The sequence below is a fragment of the Phalacrocorax aristotelis genome, chromosome 7, assembly GCF_949628215.1.
Source record: "Phalacrocorax aristotelis chromosome 7, bGulAri2.1, whole genome shotgun sequence".
Taxonomy (NCBI): Eukaryota; Metazoa; Chordata; class Aves; order Suliformes; family Phalacrocoracidae; genus Phalacrocorax; species Phalacrocorax aristotelis.
Window position 1 is genome coordinate 33,396,019 of NC_134282.1, and position 25,987 is coordinate 33,422,005.

The 25,987-nt window shown below is 57.2% G+C and overlaps 3 protein-coding genes across 6 annotated transcripts; 2 read left to right on the forward strand and 1 right to left on the reverse strand.

The window, feature by feature from the left end:
* Positions 1-693: 693 nt before the first annotated feature.
* On the reverse strand, positions 694-7,505 carry STOML1 (stomatin like 1). 3 transcript variants are annotated; one of them, XM_075099838.1, is made up of 9 exons: positions 7,422-7,505; positions 6,285-6,380; positions 6,008-6,166; positions 5,702-5,808; positions 5,406-5,555; positions 4,702-4,815; positions 3,628-3,856; positions 2,788-3,003; positions 694-1,702 (listed from the first exon to the last, which is right to left on the reverse strand). In XM_075099838.1, the coding sequence occupies exons 1-9, from the start codon at positions 7,423-7,425 to the stop codon at positions 1,500-1,502; spliced, it is 1,278 nt and encodes a 425-aa protein (XP_074955939.1). In that variant the 5' UTR covers positions 7,426-7,505; the 3' UTR covers positions 694-1,499. The 3 variants fall into 3 exon arrangements, with proteins under 3 accessions (XP_074955939.1, XP_074955941.1, XP_074955942.1); XM_075099840.1 differs by having other exon boundaries at positions 2,864-3,003; positions 4,702-4,905; XM_075099841.1 differs by having other exon boundaries at positions 4,702-4,905.
* On the forward strand, positions 7,404-15,696 carry LOC142060145 (protein PML-like). 2 transcript variants are annotated; one of them, XM_075099835.1, is made up of 9 exons: positions 7,404-7,515; positions 8,302-8,866; positions 9,245-9,822; positions 10,265-10,317; positions 10,815-10,895; positions 10,985-11,186; positions 11,880-11,929; positions 14,616-14,772; positions 14,866-15,696. In XM_075099835.1, exons 1-9 carry the CDS (start codon positions 7,464-7,466, stop codon positions 15,438-15,440), a joined length of 2,313 nt encoding a protein of 770 aa, XP_074955936.1. In that variant the 5' UTR covers positions 7,404-7,463; the 3' UTR covers positions 15,441-15,696. The 2 variants fall into 2 exon arrangements, with proteins under 2 accessions (XP_074955936.1, XP_074955935.1); XM_075099834.1 differs by having other exon boundaries at positions 7,407-7,515; positions 8,299-8,866.
* Positions 15,697-20,509: 4,813 nt separating this feature from the next.
* On the forward strand, positions 20,510-25,721 carry ISLR2 (immunoglobulin superfamily containing leucine rich repeat 2). The gene is made up of 3 exons (XM_075099842.1): positions 20,510-20,708; positions 21,741-21,972; positions 22,480-25,721. Exon 3 carries the CDS (start codon positions 22,486-22,488, stop codon positions 24,580-24,582), a length of 2,097 nt encoding a protein of 698 aa, XP_074955943.1. The 5' UTR covers positions 20,510-20,708; positions 21,741-21,972; positions 22,480-22,485; the 3' UTR covers positions 24,583-25,721.
* Positions 25,722-25,987: the final 266 nt, after the last annotated feature.

Consider the following 25,987-nt stretch of genomic DNA (forward strand, 5'->3'; position numbering starts at 1 on the left):
GACTACCATGAACAGTGGACCACCACAGAAAAGGAAACACCATGAACGGGGAACCACCAGAAGCACTTGGGGTTCATCCAGCCTGGGAACCCCAAAAAGGAGAGGGCATGGGGAGGCACTCCTGCCACCTCTCCTTGGGGCTTCTGATGCCTGTAGGGTCTCCAAAGCTTGGCCGAGGCTGGTGCCACCCAGCCCCAGGCCTTGAAGAAGATATTTAGCAGGTGATTTGGTCTGAATGCACCCCGTGAAACATTTCAATTAGAAACATTTCAATTCTGGAAATATTTCTGTTCTCCTTGACCCCCATCCTGGCAAGCAGCCCCTTGTGTAAACAGGCCAGGCCAGCAAGACCAGTCAGCCTTGTCCCAGTGGTCCAGCAAACATCTTGGAGGCTGATAAAGCTGCCTGGAACTCCAACACATTTTAATCCCTGGGGTGCTAGGTGTTGTAGGGGACCTGAGCATGCCTGGAGGGGTCATGCCACATCCTGACAACTATTTCTCATCTTGGCAGGACTTCACGTGTTCATTGTGACCGTATGGAAAGAAAGAGTCACATCATGCAGCCTCCTTGACTGGCAGCAGCTCCCATGCCCTGGCCAGCATGTGCACTCTTTACACAGCACCTTGGGGAAACTGAGGCACCGAGGGGTGCAGCACCGCCTGCCTGCAGAAATCATCAGCCCATCACTGCTCAAGCACAAGGCTGCAGACCAGGTTTATTGTCCATGGAGAGTTGATAGAAAGGAAGCTTACAAAATAAATAAATATCTATATACGCCTATATACAGTCCACACACCCTCCGCGGACAGACCTCACAGCATGCATGCAAAAGCACTCTGAAGCACAGATTAGCATAATGAATTATTATAAACCACTTTGTCGGGAAGTCTCAAGTACCTCCAGGAAGGTCTTTTCCCAAATTGCCACCTCTGCTCCTTCCCCATAAATGTCAGCACCCTGTCAGCAGTGCCACGCTGGACCCCAACCCCAGCCTGCTGGTGGCATCCCAGCCTGGTCCAGCCGGCTCTCACATCCCGCTTTGGCTGCCCACCCCACCCCACAACTACTGCCCTTGGCCACAGTGTCCCCAAGCTCTTCCCAGTCCAATATGCTCAGCTCATGCCCCTTCTAGTCTGAGACGTCTGGCCACGCAGCCTGTTGTGGGGACAGCAGGACATCAGTCTGTGCCCTGGTGGCATATTGGCCAAGGGACCTGGAAGCAAAATGGCACATGGTGGGGTGCCAACTGGTTCCCATCCCATAACATTGTAGGCAAAGGATGGGCAGGGGCGGTAAAGCCAAGGGCAAGGACAGGCAATGGAGCTCAGCCTCAGTTTCCCTGCTCAGATCTTCACCCAGTCCTGTGCAGCCTCCATGGGGAGAGCAGCAGGACCTCCAGCAGGGCAAGGCCCCCACCGCACAGCACCCCTATAAGTCCCCTGCTTTTGCACACCTACAAAGACACATGCACACAAACACACACCCACACGCATGCTCTATCTACGTTGCTTCATCGCCTTAACGAGCTCCTCCAGCTTCAGGGCGAGGTGCAGGTCGCCTCTCACCTGCAGCCTCCCGCTCATGTAGGCACCCAAAGGGCGCAAGTCACCCAAGAAGAGGTCCTGCAGGTCTTTCTCTGCCACCTCGAGAATGACATCAGGGCTGCCCTCGGGCACACCACGGCCAGCTCGCCCATTGCCTGTAGGACATGATGGGTGGGAGAAGGAGAAACAGCGGCTTCAAGATCCAGCCTTGCCTTCTGGTGTTTCCCCAACTGTTTCACATGGGTTGAGTTGGGCCAGATGACAGACAAGGGCCTGGCAGGGGGATTTTGGAGACAGGAGTCCTTACTGCTTATGGAAATAAATTTCTCTTGTATTTCTCCACCAATGTCATGTTACAGTGGCCCACTTCCAAGCCCTGTCCTCCTTTTGCCAGGGTGTGCTGCTGTTGGCTGGGATAGAGTTAATTTTCTTCATAGTAGCTAGTATGGGGCCATCACTCTGAACATCCCCCACTTCCTCCTCCTTCCCCCACCTTTTTATTGCTGAGCATGATGTTATGTGGTGTGGGATATCCCTTGGTTGGTTGGGGTCAGCTGTCCCCTCCCAGCTTCTTGTGCCCCCCATCCTGCTTGCTGGTGAGGTGGCATGAGAAGCAGAAAAGGCCTTGACTCTGTGTAAGCCCTGCTCAGCAATAATTAAAACATCCCTGTGTTATCAACACTGTTTCCAGCACAAATCCAAAACATAGCCCCATACTTACGACTATGAAGAAAATTAACTCTACCCCAGCCAAAACCAGCACACATGGCCACCAGTAAAACCATCAGAACCCATAGTGGAATGGATTAGAGTGCTGGGAGGACATCTTCCAGCAATGCAGTGACCCAAGGCACTGCCCATGCATGTCCCTCCATCACTACCCCTTTGGGCTGATGGTATACAAAAGTCAACAAACCCTGAGGTCTCTGACCCATCCCACTTGGCCAGCCAGGAGGAGACCCAGCTGCCAATTTTCCATCAATACTCTCTTTCTGAAGGAAAATTCATGGGTTTAACCCAAAACAAATTATACTTTGGATTTTCAGGGAGCATGGACTCAAGGCCATGGTCACCAAACAGTGCTCAGCTGAGGGATCCATGGTGCCTTTCAAGGAGCTACCAAACGGGCTTGGTTTGGGACCCCCTACCACCAAGCTCAATGAGGTTCGCAGCATGCAAAGCAGGCACAGGCATGAAACACCCTCCCGCCTCTAACACAACAACCCCAAAGAGCGGTGACCTGAGGAGAGGTCTATGAAGTAGGTGCTCCAGGCGCCACTGGGCAGGGCAATGTTGACCTGGTAGGATGCTCCCACCTGGCCGACCAGGGCCTCAGAGAGGATGGGCTCCACCGCTGAGAACAGTTCATCCACACTGGGCTTCCTCCAGGCGCTGCCATTGGTGGTGAGGAGGGGAGCGGTGGGAGGCTCCACCTCATTCACTGTCTCCATGCTGTCTGCAGGGGGCAATGGGACAGAAGTGGGTTGAGAGGACACCTTCGGGTGGTAAGCTTTCCTGGTCTGCATGGACCCACCAGAAAAGACCTCCAGAGCAAAGAAACCCACTTATCCAGCAAGTTTCCAGCTAAGCAAGAAAAGAACAACATGGTTTTGCCAGTTCCTACTGCCTGCTCCTCTGTCTGCCATGGGTTACTCTTCCACTGTTACCAGGGGGTGGAAAGTCATCCTTGAAAGAAATAGTGAGGCACAAATTGGTGCAGGGTTTCTGGAAAAAAATCCATGTTGTCCTCAGATGTGACTCTTTCGGCAAGCTCAGGCTTGGGTTTGCCTGATGGAAACGCTGACGTCTGAGCTGGTCTTGAGCCCAGATTCCTGCAGATCTGCTCCTGCCCTCCCCACTCCCATCTCCAATGTCTTGTTAGAATGTTGGGTTGTGCCATATGCCATATGGAGCTGTGCCCAAAGCAGTCTCCTCCTCCCTACCAGCCTGTTTGTGCTATGCTTGCAGGAGTGTGATATTTCCTGGACTTTGACTCCTCTGTCAAACAGCCAACAGACGCAAAGGTCACCAGACAGGAGGAAATCACCCAGCAGAGAAGCTGCAGCCCTAGGTTGGTTACCTGCCTCTGGAGTGCCAGTCCCACTGCCTGCCAGAGCCAAGGTGTTGCTGAAGAAATGGGCGGCCAACTGCTGAATGGTGCCATCCAGCCCCTCCAGCCCAGGCACGGGTGGCATGGTGGCCAGAGGGCCCACCAGGTTCTCCCGGGGCGGCTGCAGCACGGCCTCCATGCTCAGCTCCACACGGTCTACCTCCAGGCCCCAGGACTTGATCATGTCATTAATCTCCAGCTGCAGAGCCAGGAAGAAAGGGAGAGGTGTTGGCAGCCCACACAGAGCTGGGTATGGCCATGGAGACCACCCACTGCAGCAGCCTCAAGAATGGGCATTCCCATAGCTTATACTTCTCTTACCCACCAGCTTTAAATGCAGGATGTTGAACCAGACTCAGTAGTCCATCTCCACCAAGCTGTCCACTCTCACATTCAACCCTGCTTGCCCAGTTGCTCTCCCAGTTTGGAGGAGGTCAGGACAGGGAGGACAGCTCTCTGTTGTTCCCCTTTCTGTGGCTCCCTCCCAGGCTGGCCCCTTTCCTTGCTCTCCCCTGGGCACCATGGCCTGGCATGGTGCTCCACCAGGCAGCAACTCTGACCTCCAAACTAGCCCAGACGACCCAGAGATACCAGTATATCCCCCCACCCTCCTTTTATATCCTCCCTTGTAGACATTCAACCCACAAGCTCTTGACCCAGGTCAGCTGTGGGCGCCAGTCATTGTGCCACCACCCTGTCCTGCTTCTCTCTCTTCCACTTTGCAGCCCCTTTTCCACTTTGCAGCCCCCTCCAGACTTTTTCCTGGTAGAGATATGGAGGTGGAATTTAAGCCTGCTGACAACACGCAGACTTTTTTGTGAGGCCAAAACCCTTTGAGATAAGCCACAGAACTCCAGAGACCCACAGGCTGAAGATATCTGCTCCCCACTAATCACCACATCTCTGCAGCTCTCCTCCTTGGCCAGGTCCATGGCCAGGTGGACTTTCAGCAGCTACAGCTTTCCCTTACTGTTACTTCCACACCAAAAGCCCAAGGGTTTGGGGGGCCTGGGAAGCTCTGCGCAGGGCTAGAGCAGTACTCACCAGCAGCTGCTCCCCAATCTTCAGCTTCTCCACCTGGATCTCACGGAGGCTTTTCTTCACTAAGATCTTGGTCATGGCGTTCTGTGCCGTCATCCGCGTGGCTGCGATGAGGTCCTTCACCATCATGACAGACAACACGGGGTCCCACACCCGGAATTGGATGTCAGCACCCATGGAGATGACCGCCCCATCCTTGGAGGTCAGCTGGGACAGAGACGAGTCAGGATCTCCCCCCCTGTTCGTCCCGTGGCCCAACCCTTGTGAATAGAGCCTGGGAGCAAAGGCATGCACTTCCTTCCCAGCTGGCAACCAGCTCTAGAGCTCTTTATTAAAAGGTTATTAGAAACAAAAGCAACCCAAATGATTAAGTTTGGTCTAGTCTGAATGGTGAGGCCAGTTTCCAGCATAGGACTGTTGTTGAAAGACATCTGGAAAAGATAGGAATTGATACTTTTGAGGTGTTTCCAGCCAGGAACATGCATTGAACAACGTGTGCAAAGTCAAGAGGGGTTTTTCAACTGCAGGCAGGTGAGGAGTCTGGGTTCACAGCACCAGCTACAACACTCCTTGCCTCGCTGTGAGGATGGAGGAACTGAAAGTTGTGTCCATGCATAGCACCAAGGGTCAGACCATCCCAAAATCTAGCTGGTCTGGGTATTTTAGAGACGTCTCTCCATCGTGCCCTGAGGCCCAAGGCAGCTCACCTTGCAGGGGGGCACGTTGAAGGCCCTCGTCCTCAGATCCACTCTCTGCCAGTGATCAATGAAGGGCAGCAGCAGGACCACACCGGGTCCCTGCGGTGCCCGGATGCGGCCCAGGCGGAAGATGATCATTCGCTCATAGGTAGGCACGATCTGGAACAGGAAAGTTTAGACCAGGGCAGAAGCAAAACCCTGGGTCCTGCAGTGCCAGGAGCAATGGGACCAGGGTCAGCCAGGAATGGTCTCTGCCATTGGAGGATGGGTTTTCATCCCACTCCTCACCTGCTTTCCTCCCTTACCTTCAAGGCAAACCATCCTGAGATAGGGAAGGTGACAACCATCAGCAAGAAGACCAAGGAAGTGATAATCCCATGGCAGATCCAGGACAGCCAACCCTGGGAGGAATCTGCAGGGGCGTGAAAGGGGGATGTACCTGCTCCAAAACCCACTGCCCTGCCTGTGAACCCCCATCTGAGCTTCTCCCCCCATGCACTCTGCACCCCAGGGAAGCCACAAGTGTGGGGGCACCCAGCCAGTGCAACACCCTACAGCAAAAGTGGCAAAAGGGAGGAAGGCAGCAACTTTCCTCCAAGGTTGGGACTCACCTGTGGTATTCCCAGCTGGGCCCAGAGGGTCTTGCTTGGATCCGAAGGAGAATAAGCCCTTTTGGGCACCATAGAGCCCGATGCTGGACTGCTGGAAGCGGTCAAAGTCTCCCAAAGGAAGGGCCTGGTATCCTGACCGGCTGAACATGGTGCTGGTGCCTTGCACAAGACCCCACTACCAGTGCTTGGAGCCCTCTAAGCCTGGCTCCCTGCTGCCATGGCAGCCATCTCTGTGGCCAGCATGGCTTCTGCCAGCTCCTGACCTGATCTAACGTACCTGCCTGGCTGCCTGCAAACCTCCCTGCCCCGACGAGCAACTGGAGGCACACTGAAGAAGAGCTGCAAGCCTTGTTGTTATCATGGAGGATGCTTGCTAGAAGAAATTATATCCTTCAGGGGGTTTCCTTGCCCGGGTCTCGCCCAGGCTGGGGGCTGGGAGCTTCACATCTTCCCGGTGACCCTCTGAGCAGGAGCCGAGCCAGGAGACAAAAGCCACAGCCCAACAGCCGTCCTCTACTTTGCACCCCCTTGATGCTGGGAGATAACCCTGGGGTGTTCCCGGCCACCAGCCCTGTGGCCGTGGGGACTGGAGGCTGCAGCGAGGATGCTGTGGCAGGGAAGGAGGGAGCGGCTGTCGCTTCCTGGTCCGCCTGTCATGTGGCTGCTGACGGCACAGGGACGAAATGGCTCACGGCTGACAGCTTGGTGAGTTTTTCCGGCGAGGCCCTGCCCGGGAACTGCCCCACTGGCCATAGGGAGGACAGGGTCCTCCATTGCACACACACTTTGGGGGACTCCAGAGGGTACCCCAGCCCCACCGGAAATCAGGAGAGGTATTTTTCCCAGCTATTCCTACTCCAGTGTGGCCTTCTCACCATGCTAACCCCACCCCCATCCCGTCTCACCGGCCTGCAAAGGGTAGCGGACACCAAAGAGCAGCCCGGAGCAGTGCTGCCGAAGACAGGGGGTGGCAATGGGTCAGATTTAACTCCCACTCCGCCCCCCACCCTCGCTGAAGCGGGGGCCTGGGGCACTGCCCCAGACACAGCAGCAGCCCTTGCAGGCAAGCCAGCACCCAGACGTGTACCCCGGTGTAGCTCGGGGGGTCCTATCTGGCAGCTGAAGCAGAGCTTTGCCATCCGAGCCCCCGGGTGCAGGCATCCTCCCTGGTGCCAGCATCCCCCCCCACGCCGAGGTTTCCTCCGGCACCCCAGGGCGAGGGAAGGCAGGAGCAGGCAGGGCGGAGGGGGCTGCCCGGGTGGGAACCCCTGCTCCGCCCCGCTCCCTTCCCACCCACCAGTCCCCCGGTACCGCGCACCGCTCCCACCCGGAGAACCCCTCTGCCTTCCCCGCCTCCTTCCCTCCAGCTCCTCCTCCTCTTCCTCCCCCAGGCAGCCTGGGGAAACGAAAGTACCCATTAAGCCTCCGGTAAGCGCTTCCAGGCGCGGCCGCTCCCATGCCCGGTAGACCCCCTGTTCCGCAGCCGCCCGGCCCCAGCTCCCCAGCAGGTAAGGGGGAGGCGGGACGGGACGGGGAGCAAAGCCTGTGCCAGGGACCCCCAGAGGGAGTCGCGGGAATTGCCTGTCTGCTTGGGTGGGAGGCGGTTTTTTTCAGGGTGCAAAAGCACTGCATGGGGGAAGAGGTGGTAAGGGGCTGGGGTGTCGTCCCTGCTTTAGTCGGGGGGCTCCTGCCCGCGCTGCCGGGCTGGGGTAGGCGAGGGGGGGCGAGGGGCGTGGAGGGGGACGCCTTTGGGGATAGGGCTGGTGCCAGCGTTCCGGTGCTGCCCGGGAGGTTTTGCAGGAAACGTGGGGGGACCGTCGCCAGGACCCACCTTTCCCTCCCCGCTCGCAGGGCGGGAAGAGGCAGTGGCGGCAAAGTGAAAGAAAAGTCGTTTTGCAGCCCTTGTTCCGCCCCCCCCCGCCCCCCCCCCACCCCCCAACTTTGAAATAAAAAATTCCCCGAAGGGAAAGAGGTTGGGGAGGGAGGAGTAGAGCCTCCAAGAGTCCCGCGCTGAGAGCGGGAAGGAGTACAATCCCTTGCAGCCAGCAGGGAATCTGCCCGGGCGACTGCCCTTTGCCTTGTTGAGGTACTGCCACCCACTCGCCCTCTGCAGGAGGGATGGAGGGGAGCTGCTCACCCAATTTGCGGCTCCTTTATCCCTTCCCTGGAGTGGGGTGGGTAAAGTGGGCTGCTCATGGGTGGCCTGCGTGGCCCCCACGGGTGGTACTGAGCCTCCCGTCCCTCTCCATCACACATGCTCCAATGGGGTCTTTTCCCCACATTCCACCTAGAAGGAGACGGTGCCACTGCCCGAATGGAGTCTGGACCCCAGCTGGGTACACCCCCACGCTCCCCTCCATCCGAGCCACCCACGGTGAAGGATGACTTCCAGTTCATTCTCTGTGAGGGCTGCCAGCAGGAATCATGCAACCTCAAGCTTCTTACCTGCCTCCACACCTTCTGCCTCGATTGCCTGAGTGAGAACAAGCCCATCGGGCAGTGCCCCGTGTGCCGGACGGCCATTCCACAGGCCAGTGGCATCCCCAACATGGACAACCTGCTCTTCACCAACCTGCAGGCCAGGCTTAGCACCTACAAGAAGATCAGTGACAGTGGTGGCCTGAGCTGCAGCCGGTGCCAGAGGGAAGTGGCGGCAGTGTGGTGCCCCGAGTGTGAAGAGTTCCTCTGCACCAAGTGCTTTGAGGACCACCAGTGGTTCTTCAAGAAGAGGAGCCATGAGGCCAGAAGGGTGGAGGACCTTCGTGCTGAGTCAGCCCATCGGTTCCTGGAAGACACCAAAAAGTCCTGCAAACTGTTTTGCTCCAGTCCTGGTCACGCCAACCAAGGCCACATCTCCAGGTGAGAGTGGTGCCTTGTCCCCGGGTCCCATCCTGCACCAAGGGCTTTGGGGCTGCTGCTCCACGATCAACTCTGCCAGGAAGGCAGAGCTAAAGGGGTTTCATCACCTGCCTTTGGAGAGAGACCTCTGCAACCCTGTCAAGACCCTGGCAGGAGCAGGCGGGGGGGAGCAAAGGTGGGTTGAACACCCATCTTCTTGCCCACATCTGCAGCTGGTGATGGGAGGCAAAGCCCTTTCCTGCCCTGTGCCTCAGTTTCTCCTCTTGTTAAACGCCTCAGCTGTCCCTTGGGGAGGGGGAATCATGTCCAGCATAGTGGAAATGCTTTTCTCCCACTGGTCACATACAGGCTTTGAAGGATGCTCCCATTTCCTTCCAGCATCTACTGCAACAAGTGTGAGAAGGCACTGTGCTGCTCATGCGCGCTGCTGGACAGTCAGCATACCCCCTTCTGCGACATCCGCAGCGAGACCCAGCGCAGGCAGGAGGAACTGGGCACCATAAGCCAGGAGCTGAAGCAGAAGCGAAGCAACTTTGAGGCCACCTATGCTGCATTGCAGGATGAGGCCACCCGGCTGGAGCAGGCACAGCGGGAGATGCGGGAGCTGATCCAGCAGCGCGTGGAGCAGCTGGTGCAGCTGATCCGGCAGGAGGAAGAGGAGCTGCTGGGGCTGGTGGAGGCACGGCAGGAGCAGGGCCAGCGGGACCTGGCAAGGGAGCTGCAGCACGTGGAAGGGGTGCTGCGGCGGATGGAGGCAGGCGAGCGGCTGGTGGAGAAGATGAGCCTCTACGCCACAGAGCAGGAGGTGATGGACATGCAGCCCTTCATCAGGAACTCACTGAAGGAACTGCAGTGGCTGCAGCCACCGGTGGCCAGGGACCGAGCACAGCCTGGGAACTTTGCTGAATGCAGAGCCAGGCTGGAGGCACTGGTGGAGCGCGTGACCAGGCGCCCAGGTGAGGACTTGCCGTGGGGATGGACACAGCCATCCCACAGGCCGTGGGGAGTTGGGCCAGCTCAGAAAGCCATCACCCAGCTCTGGGTCCTGCATGGTTCAGAGCCACCTCCCTGCAGCAAAACAAGTCCAGATTCACTCTTGTAGGGTGCTTATTTCCACTGGGTCCAAGATTTGCTCCTTTGCTTATATGGCCAGAACCCCCTTTTTGGTCTCCCACCAATCTGACACACTCTGGTGATGCTGATTTCTGGGTCCCCAGAGGCTCCTAAACCCCTTGTGCCATCCCAAACAGAAGGGCTGGGAAATGGGAAGGAGACCAGTGATGCCCCTTCCTGGCTGCAGCTGCTGGATGGGTTCTTCCCAGCTCGGCTGCTGCTGAGGCTGGGTGGGAGCTCCAGAGGCTCCAATTTGGGACTGCAGCCCCGTTTTCTCCCTTGCAGATAACAATTCCCAAGCTGTCCCCATGGTCGAGGTGGCCCTGGAGAACGACCTGGTGAGATGTTGGTGTTTTGTTCAGTGCGCTGCCATGTGGGAAGGGCTCCTGCATCAGCCGAGATGTAGATCCCCCCCTTCTCTCACCTTTGCAAGCCTTTCCCAAGGGACTGCTTTCCCCTTCCCAGCCCATCACTCCCATTTCTTTGTTAACAACAAAACCCCAGGGATGTTTCTGCCTGGGCTGAGAAGAACTTGTTTTGTTTCCTGCTACCCAGGCATGCTCTTATCCCATCCCGTTTCTCCAAGTCTGCTGTTTCATCCCTCATCTTCAGCAGGGAAAACCATAGCCTCCCTGGCCTGTAGCACTGCCAAACACCCACAGCTCAGGCAAAAGCCTTGAGCCAAGCCGGAGGGCTAGGCTGTGCCTCAGTTTCCCCCCCTGCTGAGGGTGTTTCTGCCCCACACAGCTTTGCCCGCTGCTCAGGGACACCTCAACCCTGCAGAAGGGTCAGTGGTCTTGAGGTTCACCCTAACTGCTGCATGCTCTCTCTGTAGCAAGAGGAGCCGGTCCAGCCCGAGAGCCAGAGGATCATGCCCACCTTCACCGTCAGCCTTGAGGAGATGCATGCAATCCAGGTAAGAACCGCCCCAGCCAGGCAGGAGCCTCTGGGGTCCCAGAGATGCCACCCCAGCACCTTATATCCTCCATGCTTTCCTGTCTCCAGGCTCTCCCTGTCACCACATGGCCCAAGCGGAGTTTGAACTGCATGGAAAGGGGCAGCCAGATCTCACCCAAGCTACTGAAGCTGGAGTGCCACAATATGCCAGTCCCCAGCCATCCCGGTTCAACCCAGTGGGATGGCAGAAGGGAGCCCAGCACCTCCACGCCAAGCCAGAACTGCAGCAGCAGTCACGCTGTTAATGCAGGTAGGGATCGGGGATGTAGCCCTCCTTGTTACCCCATGTCTTCCCCCCTATACGGGGGGGTCTCCCATCTTTCCCAGCCTCTGTGCACCTGCATGCACTCAGAGCCTTGGCCAACCTCCCCTGGGTCAGAGAAGCAGAGTGTGGGAGCTGGTTTCCAGCAGGTAAATATGAGAGCAATTCTCAGGGGTGGATGTGGATGCTCCATCCAGCTCCATGTCCTGCCTCTGAGGTAGCCAAAAACCAAGCCTGGGGAAGAGCATAGTAGCAGGGTAAGTGTGCAGAGAGACTCCCCTACCTCCTGCTCCAGGAGCTCTAGATTTTCCTGGGGCAAAAACCACTACAATTTTTAGCAAAACACATCTTCTTTCCTGAGCCCACCCAGCCCCACTCCAGCCTGCTACAGCATCCCACAGCGAGGGGCCCTGGGCTCAGCTCTGCAAACAGGAGGGAGGTTGAAATGCATCTTCTCGAGAGGCTGGTACTGGGTCCATGGGGGTGAAGCAGCAGTGGCGAGTTTGCCCCCACTTGGGGTGAATCCAAGAGCACCCAAGGGCTGGGTGGTTCATAGTCCTGGTAGAAGCGTTTGCCTTCTGCTGCAAAATTCAGGACATAAGGTCAGTCGTCCCATGGGAAAACTGGTGTGATCCAATATCACAGTCCTGAAGCTTTAGCACCCTCCTGTTCCTTCCACAGAAGACACCAGCATTATCATCAGTTCAGAGGACAGCGAGGAAGACACGGCGGTGAGTGTAACGCCAGACCTCTCTTCTTGCTGAGCCACACTGCAGGCAGAAGAGGCAGCTGCACCCCGTCATCTCTGGGGTGCCTTTCCCTTTCCTCCAGCCACACTCAGACCTGAGCCTCCTCCCTTCCTACCACCAGCCAGAGACATGCTTGCGGCTTTTGCTTCCCCTTTTATTGGTCCCAAGCAGCAGGGAATCTGGGCCATCCCAAATCTAGTCCTCCTGGGCTAAGACCTTTGCCAGTATCTCCTGGTATTCTGAAGTGGCCAGGGTCCTCTCTCACAGGCAGTAAACCCCACCTTGATTTGCTCTGAGATGGGATCCCACAACAACCAGTCCACCAAGATGACCCTTTTTAGTTGGTCTTTATGGCCTCTTCCTTTCTGCCTTGCTTGGAATGTTGTTTTCAGCTTAAAAAAAAACCCTATTATATAAAAATCAAGTTTGTGAGTTTAATGTAGCATCCAAGCTCAGAAAGTTCACTAGTCCTGTGCCTACACAGGCTGAGAAGCTGCTGGGAGCCACCAGAGCAGGTAGGGACCATCTGAACATCCTCAAAGTAACATTTCCGAGCTTCCTGCAGTGATATTTCACAACACCGATGCTGCAAACTGGTGTGTTGTAACCAAATGGCCCTGGCCAAGGTGGTTAGATGAACCAAGGGCACGGGATCCCTGCTGAGATAGTCCATCATGAGCACAAGCAGGGGGACCCTTTGGAAATGGAGGTGAGCGTGGCCAGTTTGGGGTAAGGGAAGGGGCTGGTTTTCCAGCACTGGCTTAATGAGGGGTTAAAAGCCCCAATTTTTTTTTTTATAAACTAATGCAGAAGCTCTTCTTACTCTTCAATAAAGCTGCTTCCAGATTAAATCCCAGCCTGCTTCTGGCTTCCTTACTCATTTTTTCCTTTCCTGTGTTTCCTTGCTCTCCTGATTCATCTCTAACGGAGGGAAAAAAGAGTTGTGGGACTAAAACCCTGTCCCCACTCCCTGCTAGTGCCAAAAAATCCCAAGGCTGGGGGTTTTGGGAATGTTAGCATCTTGCTGTGAGAAATCCCTGCGTGACTCAGGTGTCCTTTTGTATGATGTGGATTTAAGGGTGTAGAAAAGGTGCAGGCTGAAAAAAGAGGTCCCAAGAGTATAAACATCTCACTGATGGTCTGGTGCTGAGCATGAGAAAAGTGCAACCTTGAGAGCTGGGAAAAACTGGTTTAAACCCTGGAAAAGGGTGGGAAAACATCAGCTAAGTGGGAAAAAAAGGCTGAGCAACAGGATGAGGCAGAGGGATGCAGCCCAGGGAAACTGCAGCCTTCAGGGGGTGGAGGGCAAGGGCTGAGGACCTGCCTAGAGGATCAGATATCTAAAAGGAGATTTGGGGGCTGGGGAGGAACCTTTGTGGGATCACTGGGGACTGTCATGCTCTGTATGCTGAGCTGAAGCCACAAGAGAATTGCCAGTGCCCAGCTCTGCCCGGATCCATTGCCCATGGCCACCACGGTGCTCCAAGCGTGTGTGTCCGCCTGGGTGATTTGCCTCTGCATAAATCCCACATGTTTTCCTTCTCTGCTTAACCCTTCAATAAAACCTTTTTGCATAGAAATTCAATTGCTTGTTTCTTATTTGGGTAACAAGAGCATCTGCAAACACATTTTTGTTGCCGAGTTTGGTTCATCTAACTCACTCAGGCCAGCTGGGTCACTCTGGGCACAGCCAGGCAAGAGGGACACAGGGCACTGCCACCACCCAGCCACTGGTACCATCCTTCTGTCCCTTCTCAGACAGAGCAACCCCATATGCCCTTCAACTGCCTAATTTTAACCTGGCATTTAAGCAATCCCACATACCCTGAGCTGGGGAATGCTTGGTTTTGCTCACGTGCCTGCAGACATTGGTCCAACCACATTTCCACCACTCCTGGTCTGCAGATGAAGGTGCAGAGAGCTGGTGTGGAGAGAGATGGATGCCCCATTGCTGCAGGGTGCCCAGGCAAGGGGTGCAGGATTGTCCTTGGGGGAAAGAGGGAGGAAAACCAAGGTTGGGGCCTCTTGAAAGTATTGCTGTCCTTCGCTTCTGGTAGGGAGATATTTGCTGTGGATGTCCATCCCTGCTGAGGCAGCACAGGGGATGGTGTGTGTGGCTGCTTTTACTCACCCCTGGGAAGCACCACTGTAGGCACTGGATCTGCTGAGCCTGGAGTGGCACCAAACCTCCTCCCAGCCCAATTCAGTCCCCTTTTCCACTAGACACCAACCAGATCTTTAAGTCTAGCAGTATCCCACGTGGTGAGGTTGCTCAGCCATGTTTATGTCCTTGCATGAGCTGCATCCACGTGAGATGTGCAGAAAGGGACAGCAAGTCCCTGGACCTGCCTGTTGTGTCCCTCTGGCCACTGCCTGGATCCCACCCTCTGCTTAGGATGAGTTGCATTCAGGGATCTGCTCACTTGGCCCAGACCCTAGTTTTGGGCTCTCAGCAGGGCTCCCCATGGCTAGCCCACTCCTGAGAGACAACACACACCCAACCCATTGCTGGCAATGCTGGGACATCAGACCCCATGGGTGTCATGGCATTGCACACCACCAGATCCTTGCCCATGGCCAATGGTGCACCCAAGCATGCTCCTCATGCCTTCCCATCCAAGTTCAAGCAAGCAGACAGGACTTGGCCCCCTTCTTCAATCTCTTGCAGGCTTCCAGCAAGCCCAAGGACTGCAAGAAGCCCTCCAGTCCCATGTGGTTGGGGAGTGGCACCTTACCCTACCACAATACTGGCCCCACCAGCCCCTGCGACAACGGGTCGGAGCTGAGCACTTTGGTGTTCCTCAGCATGAAGGTTGACCAGAAAAGTGAGCATTGCTTTTCCCACGCACAAGGGGCTGGGGGGGTGGAGAGGGGGACCCCCAAATACTTACTCCAGCCCCATCCTTTCCCCTCCACAGCCCAGCACATCATGGAGGTGGCAGCAGCCAATGGAGAACACACCTTCAAGACACTGATTCAGACACCCGAGTCAGTGCTGGCGCTGCTCTCCCAGGGCGTCCCTATAGAGGTGGGGATGCAGCACCTCCTCTGGTACCTCTTCCCACTCCCCAGGCCCATCCTCATTGTCTATAACTTCTGGGCGCTGGAGCTGCCTGCTCTCATTAAAGCCCTGGATGCCACAGGCAAGAAAGTGGACTTCTGCCATGTTGTGGACGGTTACATGGATATGTTGTCCTTGATCAAAGAAAAGCTGCCCAAGGCCCCGTCCTACAACCTGAAGAGCCTGCTGAGAAGGCACCTGCAGCAGCAGCTCAATGAGGGCAGTGCGCTGGCCACGGCCAAGGCCTTGCAGGAGCTTTGGGTAGCCCTGGAGCTCCCTGCCCACCCTGACGCGGGGATGATGCTCACCCACTGCAACCTGCAGAGCTACACCATCCTGCGGTCCCTGGTGCAGGAGAAGCTGCTTACCAGGAGAGCGGCCAAGATCCTGGCCCGGCGCAACCTCATCCTCTGGGAGCTGGAAGAGGCGTGAACACAACTGTGGGGTGAGCTGAGCTGGCCAGGTCTCAGGATAACCATGCCAGGGTTGCAGGGATGTTTGCCAGGGATGATCACCATCCCTGCATCCTGTGCAGGGTTACTCGCAGCAGCATCAAACAGGACTTGCAGGCTCGCTCTGCTCCCAGCATGAGGCTTAAGAGGTTCAGGACCCTGGGTTAGGGCTAGGGGGAAGAAACCACACAATCAAATTTATACCTTTTTATAAATTTATGTCTTTATATAAATTACACAGTGCAACTCAGCAAAATTTATTGGGGTGTCTCCACCCCTCCTTTTCCCAGGAGGGGAGATACTCAGAGCACTGTTCGCCCTGCCCGGGCAGCAGCAGATACCTTGCCCACGACACACCTGCCCCAAACGCCCGCAGCCTGGATGGGGCCCCCGGTAACCGGCAGAGGCTGCCAGCGGTGTCCCCAGCCGGGGCTGCGTGCGACAAGGCAGTGCGGGGTTCACACCGCCAGGTGTCCTCTTTGTACAGCCGCACACGGCCGGGCGGGCAAGGGCTGGCTCCCGTGCTTGTGCACGCACACCCACTAGTGCCAATCACGCATCCCTGGAGCCAACCGCTGGTCGCTCCTGTAACTGGGAGTACTGCGACCATCACCGGGGCGTCCGGTCTGTTGTATCGGGCACACGGGGAGAGGGGTGAGGGGCGATGAATGGGTCCTCTGGGTGGCTCGAGGTGAGGGAAGATGGGCAGGAAAGGGACGTGGTGAAGGTCTCCTCTCTGAAAATCACAGAATCACAGGTTGGAAGGGACCTCAGGGATCATCTAGTCCAACCTTTCTGGGAAGAGCAGAGTCTAAACAAGATGGCCCAGCACCCTGTCCAGATGACTCTTAAAGGTGTCCAACGTGGCCGAGTCAACCACTCCCCTGGGGAGATTATTCCAATGGTGACTGTCCTCAGTGTGAAAAATTTCCCCCTGGTGTCCAATCAGAATATCCCAAAGAGCAACTTGTGTCCATTCCCCCTTGTCGTCTCCATGTGACTCCGTGTAAAAAGGGAGTCTCCATCTTCTTTGTAGCTACCCCTTAAGTACTGGTACATGCTGATGAGATCCCCTCTGAGCCTCCTTTTCTCAAGGCTGAACAAACCCACTTCTCCCAGCCTATCCTCATATGGCAGCTTCCCAGTCCTCTGATCATCTTGGTGGCCCTTCTCTGGACCCCTTCCAGCCTGCCCACGTCCTTTTTGTATAGAGGGGACCAGAACTGTACACAGTACTCCAGGTGTGGCCTGACAAGCGCTGAGTAGAGCAGGATAATGACTTCTTTCTCTCTGCTGGCGATGCCCTTTTTGATGCAGCCCAGCGTCCTGTTGGCCTTCTTGGCTGCAGCATCCCACTGTTCGCTCATGTTGAACTTTCTGTCCACCAGGACCCCCAGGTCCCTTTCCACAGAGCTGCTCTCCAGCCAGGTGGATCCCAGTCTGTCCTGCCCTCCCGGATTATGTTTTCCCAGGTGCATGATCTTACACCTTTCCTTGTTGAACTCCATAAGGTTCTTGCTGGCCCACTCTTCCAGCCTATCCAGATCTTCGTGCAGAGCAGCTCTCCCTTCTGGAGTGTCTACTTCCCCGCTTAAATTGGTGTCATAAAAGGTGCGGTAAGAACTGCCAGGCTTGGAAAACTGGGGGAAGACAGGGAGGAAACGTGACCCCCATCTTCTGGGAGCCCCCCAGAAACAAGCAGTGGCCCGAACACAGCTGTGAGCTATTGGAGTGAGGTCTCAGCCAGTGAGGCAGGGGCAGGTAAGGGGCCGCCTTCCCCTCTGCCCATCCTGCCTGATGCCTTCCGTGGGTCAGGGAAGAATCAGGACAGATCCAGCACCATGCAGCACTGTATAGGGAGCAATCCCAAAGGAGGGCCCATGAGTGCACGGTGGCACACAGGGCTTGTCACCAAATTCAGATGATGCCATCTCACCCTGGGGATTCTCTGGTGTCTGATACAGGGTTGTGCCCAGGGAGCAGCCTCTACAAGGGTACAGCCGGAGGAGAGCAGACCCCATTTGTCTGCTGTCACCAGACTCATCAAAGTCTTGTAAAACAATAGCGAAGTCAATGGGCTGCAGGAGTCAGATTAGCTGTTTCTTTGCCCTGAGCTGCCATAAAGCTCATTCATCCGGATAGAAAAGGGTTTGTCACTGCAGAGTGTGCAGAGCAGCACCCAACACGCCCCAGCCCTGGAGGAAAGGGCTGCAGCTGGGGTACCCCTGCAGGATGAGGGACCCCCAAAGGTCCCACCAGCTTCCACCTTCAACAGGCAGCTTCTACATGCTTGCAAGCTGGACCTCCCACCCACAGCCACCCCACAAAAATCCCCCTCCAAGCGAGACATGAGAAAGAATCAGGGTCTCTCTGGTTTTCTTTAGAGCAATAAATTACTGAATTAAGCAAATCTCCTGAAATATATAATATGCTGCTTGCTTGATTGGTTGTTATTAATAATGCATTGCTCAATCTAAACCATTCATGAAATGACTCCCTGCTAGCCCCAAGCAAAGTGCTTTGGGACTCAGGAGGGGGAAAAACAAAAGGCAAGAAGGAGCAGCATAAATCCTTCCTGTTTATGAAAGTGGATTTCTTCCCTCAACAATCATGCAAAACTAATTAGAGCCAAAGGGCTGGTTCCTCTGCATTTGATTATGCCCTGTGAGATCACTCAGGTTGGCTGGCCAGAGTGGAGTAAGCCTGAGAAATGTTACCTGGATTATATTTCTAATAAAAACATCAGCCTGCTAACATCCAAACAGGTTTGCATCCAATGGATCATCAAGAGCAAGGACAGGGTGGTCAGCTGAGGAAAGCCTTGCCTAAATGGAAGAAGCCACATCATCTCTGACCAGCGAGGTCCTGCAGTCAGGATGTTCCCAGGGTGGTGGTTTGATGCACTCACCTGAACTTGGAGGAGCTAACTTGGGGCTAGAAGCTAGAGAAGCCAGGAGAGCCCGAACTGGGGGCTTGGCCTTCTCCTCCTTATATAGGCAATGCCCCTGATCAGCACAGTGAGGAGGGCTCCTCCTTCAGACACCAACTGGAGATTAATGGTGTAAAGCAGTAAACTCATTGACTAGAGAGGTGATCCAGTGATTCTTCCAGTTGGGAGGCTGCCCCCATTTATACCAGTGGGAAATGTGTCCCCAGAGCTGCGATGGTCAACACCAGCTGTGGACCTGGCCCCAGCCCAGGTTCTACTTGTCCCATGTTTAGGACCATGCTGAAATTTAGGGTGCCTGGTGCTGAGGTAGGTGTGGTGTGAGAAGGAGAGGTTGACAGCCCCAAAGCCTGCTTTTCCATCTGTCTGTCTGTCCCTCCTTCCATGCCTCCACCCTCCACTGTCCTCTCTTGGAGCTCTCATCTGAGGGGATAGAAAAATGACCACAGAGTACTGATGTTATTGCCTGTGCTCAGCTCAGTCCATGGGAAACTGAGGCACAAGTGGTGACATAAACCCCGCATAAGTCCACTCGGGAGGCATGAATGGGGAGGTGGATGGATGGTGTAACCCACGCCATGCAGCTTTATGCTATGATGACCTCCAGAGTGTGAAGGTTAGGGTCTGGCCCTCAGGAGCAGGAGGAGGGATGTGTTATCCGTCCTGTCACACGTGTCTCATCCCCTGACCCATATCTAGCACAACACACTGCCTTCAATGCTCCTGAAATGCTGCCACTGTATCTAGGACACTTGGGTCACTTCCTCTTGCATGATGAATGAAGGCATCTTGGGAAGAGCTCAGCATAGCGTGGTGGATAGCAGCCAAGCCAGAAAGCATATTCTCCATGCTGGCCACATCCTTGTGGCATTTTAACCTACTTCCATGCTTCTCAAGGCAACTTTGCCATCTTACAGCCCTGCATCTCCCACCTGAGCTCTGCATCCCAAGTCCCTACCATGGATGAATGCCATCAAGGGCTGACCCATGGTCCCGGAGCCCCACAGAGGCCTGGAGAGCTTGGGACGTCTGATAACCTGACACACAGCAGTGCTGGGTGAGGAGCAGTGTGGGTACACATCTGGCCTGCTTAGAGATGCTGAGGCCCCAAGTGCTGCCCTGCTTACCACGGGACTCCCTGCCGTGAGGTTTGGGAGAGGCTGGCAGCCCATGGGTGTTCAGAGAGTGAGCAGAACAGGGGAAAAAATGCTTATAAACCACAACTCCAGATGTCTGATGCTGTAATTCCCTGAGCTGCAAATTGTTAGTGCTTGGGAGAGTGTCATGGTAAGGGTGAGGGCATGCTTGGGCAACAAGCCAGCCGTGGGGATGGGAAGGGAGTGAGTCATGGCTCAGCCCCGAAGATGCTGAGAGCACCACAGCAGTTCAAACTCTGTTCCAGCAGGAAGGAAGACATAGAAGTAGTGCCCTGCAGATATCTGCTTTGGTTTTGAAGCGATGCCTCCCTCCTTCTTGACTTCTCTCCAGCCTCCTGTAGCTCCCCCAAAGTGAGGTGGCCTTGTCTATCTGCTTGGGACAGTCCCCTAGACCATACCAAGGCCTTTTCTGGGGGATGTCAGTTGGGCTGTGCCAAAACTGTGCCAGGGAGTGTGGTGACAGCCACGGTGTAGGTGGCCACGGTGCGACACTCAGACAGTGTTGGTTCACTCGCATGGAAACAAGGTGGAAACCTAAGCACCTCGCCCGCCCCGTGGGTGTCAGCCACCTGCTAGGCCTCAGATCACAGAGCTGAAGGGAAAATGAGGCACATCGGAGGCCAACCGCTTTGGCAGAGGTGCTCCCTGGGCATCAGGCATCAGGCTGGGGGACTTTGGACGCAGCTCCTGGGAAAGCAGAGGTGCCTGGAGCCAGCATCGAGGATCAGACCTGGCATTCTGCTATCAAGCAGCTTCCTCTCTCTGCTCCTCCAGCCATCTCCCCCTTTCCTGCTTCTCGTCTTTGCGAGAACACGCCCATCGCCTTGGCCTCAGGGCGGGGATGCGGAGCCGGGCTCCCCCCGAGGGAGACATGAGTGGGCTTTTGCTCTGCCTGCGAGCAAGCACAGAGGTGGCGAGACATACACACACCCCCTCCGCAAGACCCCCGGAGCTCCCCACCCCTGGAGCCCCCCGGGACGTGACCAGCACCCGCGGGGAGGGGAGGGGGGAGGATAGCCGCAGGGCCGGGCCGCGGCTTTAGGCGGGGCCACTGGCTGTCAAGACAGAGCCGGGTCGGGGACACCGGGAGGACCGGGCTGACCCATCCGAGCCCATGCGGAGCCCGGCAGAGCTCCCGCGGCCGGTGCGGGGAAGGAGATGGAGGGATGCGGGGGGTGGGAGGGATGGCGGGAGGCAGGAATCGATCCCGCTCACAAAATCAACGATTTCTCGGGTTTCTCATGACGGGGGCACGGGAGGAGGGGCGGGGGAAGGCGAGGGGCAGGAGCGGGGTGGGTAGTGGGAGGACAGACCCCCACGTCGAGGTGAAACTGCGAAGGGGAGAGTGGGCTCCCCGTTACCGCGCCTTTCCACGGGGTTGAAACCTCCAGGAGGAAGATGAGGGAGAGCGGCCCCGTCCCGGGAGCCCCCGGCAGTCCCCCCTGCCCCCTCCAATCTCCGCATCTCCTTCTCCCTCCGCTCAAATTCTTAAAAGCTCTTTGCATTCAGTTAGCGCCCTGCAGAAGGGCCGGGCCGGGTTGGGCCGGCGGCAGACGCCGCATACCGCCCCGCAGAAATACCGCATCGCCCGGGCGGGGCGGGGGGGGGGGGGGGGGAGGGCGGCAGCGCCGGGGCGACCGGGAGGGCTGGGCTGGGCCCCGAGCCCCGCTTTCCCGTCCACAAGCCTTTCCCAAAGCGCTGCGGCTCCGCGATGTCCCGGGAGGACGGGGGTAGCCGTTTTCCCGTACCTGCCCCGACGGCACCCCGGTCCCTCCGGGGGGGAGGACACGGACAGAGGGAGAGGACCCGGAGAGAAAGAGGGGAGCAGGGGGCGGGTGGGGCTGGGTTGTGGCTGCTACCAAGTGCATGTGAGTCGTACTCGTTGCTTTGCGGGGGGAGGGTTTATTATGGTTAGGAGGGGTGGGTTTTTTTTGGTTTTGGTTTTGTGTGTTTTCGTGGGGTTTTTTTGTTGTTTTTTTTTTTTTTTTGGGGGGGGTGGGTGGGGTGCCATGCCCGCCCCGGGAAGCAGCCCGTTTCGTCCCCGCCGGAGGCTGGCGAGCGGCGGCAGTGGGTGGGTGGTGGGATGGGAAAGGGGTGGCGAGGAGGGAGGGGGCAGCCGTGCGGAGGGGGAGGCTGGCAGAAATGCTAATTCCTCCCTTCGCGCTCTCCTCGGCAGCCCAGTGCCCGTACGGCCCCGCTCCGGCTCGCAGCTCAGCCCGGAGAGGTGCGGGGGTACGGGTGGGGTGTCCCCCCCGCCCCCGCCCCGCTCCTCGCCGCGCCCCTCACCGTCGTGTCCGGGCTGGCAAAGGCTCCTCCGTGGCAGAGGGACAGGGGTCCGGAGGAGGATGCGGAGGACCGGTAACGGCGAGGAGAAGGGCTGCGTGTTGCTTAACGCCACTTAGGAGCGGGTAAGGTGCGGGGTCACCCCCGGTGCGACAAGAAGGGGGGGAACAGAGGCGAAATGGGGAGGGCCGTCAGGGGGGAGAGGAAAATAGGGAAGGAGAGAACTAGGGAGAGACGAAGAAGGGAGGATGAAAGTGGGGAGAGGAAGAGAGAAAAGGCTGGAAGGAGAAAAAGAAAAAGAAAAATAATATAGAAAGGAGAAACTAAAGCTGAGAAGAAAGAAAATGAGATTTAATATTTTTTTGGTGGGTGGAGGAAAAGCGCAATCAAGACAAGAAAAAGAGAGTGAGAAGGGTGGGAAGAGCTGGAGGGGAAAGGGAGGAAAACGGAAGAGAGGAGGGGAAGGGGGAAGAGGGGATGAGAAGGAGCGAGGGGGGGGCTGCTGGGGGGGAGCCGGGCACGGACAATGGGGCGAGGCCTGGCCGCAGCCTCTCACCGGGCGGGGACCGGGGACGGGAGTGGGGTGGAGAGAGGAGGCGGGAGCCCTGATAGCCCCCTGTGTCCCTTGGCAGGGGGAGATGGCCCCGCTGCTATCCCTGTGGCTGGTGGCCCTGCTCAGCATGGCCCGGGCGTGCCCTGAGCCCTGCGCTTGCGTGGACAAGTACGCCCACCAGTTCGCTGACTGCGCCTACAAGGATCTTCAAGTGGTGCCCACAGGGTTGCCTTCCAATGTGACCACCCTTAGCCTCTCAGCCAACAAGATCACTTCGCTGCAATGGCGTTCATTTGTGGAGGTGACCCAGGTCACCTCCCTCTGGTTGGCACACAACGAGATCCGCTCCATCGAGCCTGGTACCTTCGTCATCCTGGTGCAGCTGAAAAACCTCGACATCAGCCACAACCAGATAGTTGATTTCCCCTGGCAGGACCTCTACAACCTCAGCGCTCTCCAGCTGCTCAAGATGAACAATAACCACATGGCTCTGGTGCCTCAGGGTGCTTTCCACACTCTGAAGGACCTCCGGTCCCTACGCATCAACAACAACAAGTTCACCACCCTTGCAGAGGGTATCTTTGACTCGCTTAGTTCCCTCTCCCACCTGCAGATCTACAACAACCCCTTTGAGTGCTCCTGCAAGCTCCAGTGGTTGAAGAAGTGGATGGACAGCACACTCATCTCCATCCCTGAGAAGGACTCCATCACTTGTGCCCTCCCGGAGCAGCTCCAAGGAGTGCCGGTGAGAAAGATCCCAGACATGCAGTGCACCTCGCCTACTGTGCAGCTCACCTATTACCCCAACCTGGACACCACGGAGCTCTTTGATGGCTTCACCCTGACTCTACACTGTGCCATAACGGGCACCCCACTGCCTGAAGTGAGCTGGAAGATCCACACCTCCAGCCAAACCCTAGAGCTCAATGGGAACCCGAAGGAGAGTGCTGGGAAGGACCTCCCCAAACAGGACCCCGAGCGTTTCTTGGTCTTCAAAAATGGCACGTTGGTGATCCCCCACCTGAGCAAGCGGGAAGAAGGCACCTACACTTGCCTGGCCACCAATGAAATGGGGAGCAACCAGACCTCTGTCAACGTGGCTGTGGCAGGCACCCAGAAATACCCACTACAGCCTGGGAGGGACCCGCTGGGGGGTAAAGCACAGCCAGGTGACAAGAAGCCTGGGGCCAAGGGAGCAAAGAACAGTGTGCTCATGCCAGATGAGAGGAACAAACCCTTCGGTCCCACCCGGCAGAGCCAACCATCCTTGGCAGCTGGAACAGACTCCACAGGAGATGGGCAAATCCCTTTCCAGCTTCCACCCTTTGAGAAGAAATGTGGCTCCACACAAATCAGCAAGTACATTTCCAACCACGCCTTCAACCAGAGTGGCGACTTCAAACAGCACACGTTCGACCTGGGGGTGATCGCCTTAGATGTGTCAGAGCGCGATGCCCGGGTGCAGCTCACGCCCACCTACATGCAGCCCGAGAAGGTCCACCTCAGGATGCTCTACCTGTGCCAGGAGAGCAGCCAGGGCCACGCCTTGGTCCAGTGGTCCAAGATTGAGGAAGGGGTGAACTCATACTGGTTCCAAGGCTTGAACCCCGGCACCAACTATTCTGTGTGTCTCACCTACCTGGGGGAGGACTGCCAGGTCCAAGTGGTCTTCACGACCAAAAAAGAGATCCCCTCGCTCATCATCATCGTGGTTGTGAGCATCTTCTTGCTGCTGCTGGCCACCTTACCCCTGATGGGTGCCACGTGGTGCCACCTCCTCTCCAAGTACCAAGGGAAGACTTACAAGCTCATCATGAAGGCCCAGAACCCAGACCAGATGGAGAAGCACATGGCTGCTGACTTTGACCCCCGCGCCTCCTACCTAGAGTCTGAGAAGAATTACAACCCCAGCGAGATGGGAGAAGCGGATGTGGAGGAAGAAGACGAGGAGGACGATGATGATGGAGGTGGCAGGCAGAGGAGGAGGAGAGAAGCCGAAGGGGCTCCAGAACTGGAACAAGAGGAGAGCGTGGCAGCCAGCTCCATGGCAGAGTTGCAATCAAAAGGTAACGGTGAGGAGTTCGAGGTCCGCTCCGAGTACAGTGACAAGCTGCCGCTGGGTGCCGAGGCCGTCACCATCTCCCAAGAGATCAACGGCAACTACCGGCAGCGCCCCCGCTGAGCCTCCCCGCCACCCCCTCTGCCCCTACCTCGGTCCCCACGTCCCCCCTGCACCCCCCCGCCTCCCGGGATGCCGCCGGTGCTTTTCCTCCGAGGAAAGACCGAAGCATCCTCAGCGACGCCCGCCTGACCTTCCTCCTCCTCCTTGTCCTCTTCCTCCTTCCTCAGGCGGCAGGTCTCCGGGGAAGGGACTTCGCCCCGGGGATGCTTGATGCGGGCGGGATGTTTCTTCCACGATTTCGTTTCCGTTTTGGGGTAACGGCGGTGCTGCCTCCAGGATAGGCGGCAGCACCGCAACGATTCCCGCTCCCCCGCCCGCCTCTGCCCGCTGCCCGCCCTGTATTTTCTTTCCCTTTAAAGGAAAAAAACGAAAAAAAGAGAAAAAACGGGTAAAAGAAAAAAGCCCGATATCCCAAGCCCTCCCCCCCCACCCCGCTTTTTTTTCCTGGAAACCGTTCAGTCCTCGGCGGGTCCCTGTCGCTCCTCGGTCCGGTCCCGCCGCTCCCTCGGTCTCCGGTGAGTCCCCTCCGCTCTCCGGTCCGGTCCTCGCCGAGCCCCGGTGCGAACCCCACCCCTCCTCGGCATTATCCTCCCTGCTCCCCTCTCCGCGCCGCTTCCCGGTGGGTCCCCACCGCACCTCCGTCCAGTCCCCGCAGCTCCCCGGTGGGTGCCCATCGCGCTCCGGTGCATCCCTATTTTCCCGGGTGGGTGCCGGGGCTCCCCGGTCCCTGCCGCCATCCCTTCCGCGGTGGGTGCCGGGCCGCTTCCGTTGCCCTCCCCGGTGCTCCCCCCGTGACGTGCAGCACCCGGCAGGACTGGACAGCTCCGCGCCCCCCGCCCCCTCCCCGGGGTGGCGGGGGGGGCTCGACCCTCTCCCCGGTCCCATCCCGACCCACCCCGGCCCGGCGGAACCCTTCGATGTGTGTTGGGTAGAGTAGCCTTTTAGCCAAGTGTCTGTGCCGTAGACGCGCCCGTGCTGCTGGCGGGCCGGCGGGGTGCGGGGGGCCCGGCCCCGGGACGCGAGGGGTCGCCGCTACCGCCCCCCCGCACTCCGGTCCCCGGGAGCCCCGCGGCCGGCGAGAGCCGCGGGCGCCTTTCTGCGAGCTTCTGTCTGTGAAAGAGTCAATAAAAGGGTTTGAAAGTGGAGCCGGGTCCGTGCTTGATGGGGGCGAGGGGGAGTTTGCGCCCAGTTCCGCTATTGCTGCTCCTGGGCTCTGCCCGGTACAGCCCCCGGTACAGCCTGGCACGGCCGAGGGGACCCGGAGGAAGTGGGAGACGGTGCAGAGACACATCACTGCAGCTACAGGCAAATCACGCACACACTATAAATTTATATATATATAAAAATATATATATCTGCTCCTACACCATGCACGCACACAGCATATATGTTATATTTCTGTAGT

Bases quoted from the DNA above. Each gene is read 5' to 3' on its own strand.
- STOML1 (XM_075099841.1), bottom strand. The intron at 5,556-5,701 runs GTAAGGGAGGAA...TTCCTGTTCCAG, and splicing joins CAGGATGGTTTGCCTTGAAG to ATCGTGCCTACCTATGAGCG. The intron at 3,004-3,627 runs GTAACCAACCTA...TGCCCCCTGCAG, and splicing joins GACTGGCACTCCAGAGGCAG to ACAGCATGGAGACAGTGAAT.
- LOC142060145 (XM_075099834.1), top strand. From the start codon at position 7,464: ATGCCCGGTAGACCCCCTGTTCCGCAGCCGCCCGGCCCCAGCTCCCCA. The intron at 9,823-10,264 runs GTGAGGACTTGC...TCTCCCTTGCAG, and splicing joins GCGCGTGACCAGGCGCCCAG to ATAACAATTCCCAAGCTGTC. The intron at 10,318-10,814 runs GTGAGATGTTGG...CTCTCTCTGTAG, and splicing joins TGGCCCTGGAGAACGACCTG to CAAGAGGAGCCGGTCCAGCC.
- ISLR2 (XM_075099842.1), top strand. From the start codon at position 22,486: ATGGCCCCGCTGCTATCCCTGTGGCTGGTGGCCCTGCTCAGCATGGCC.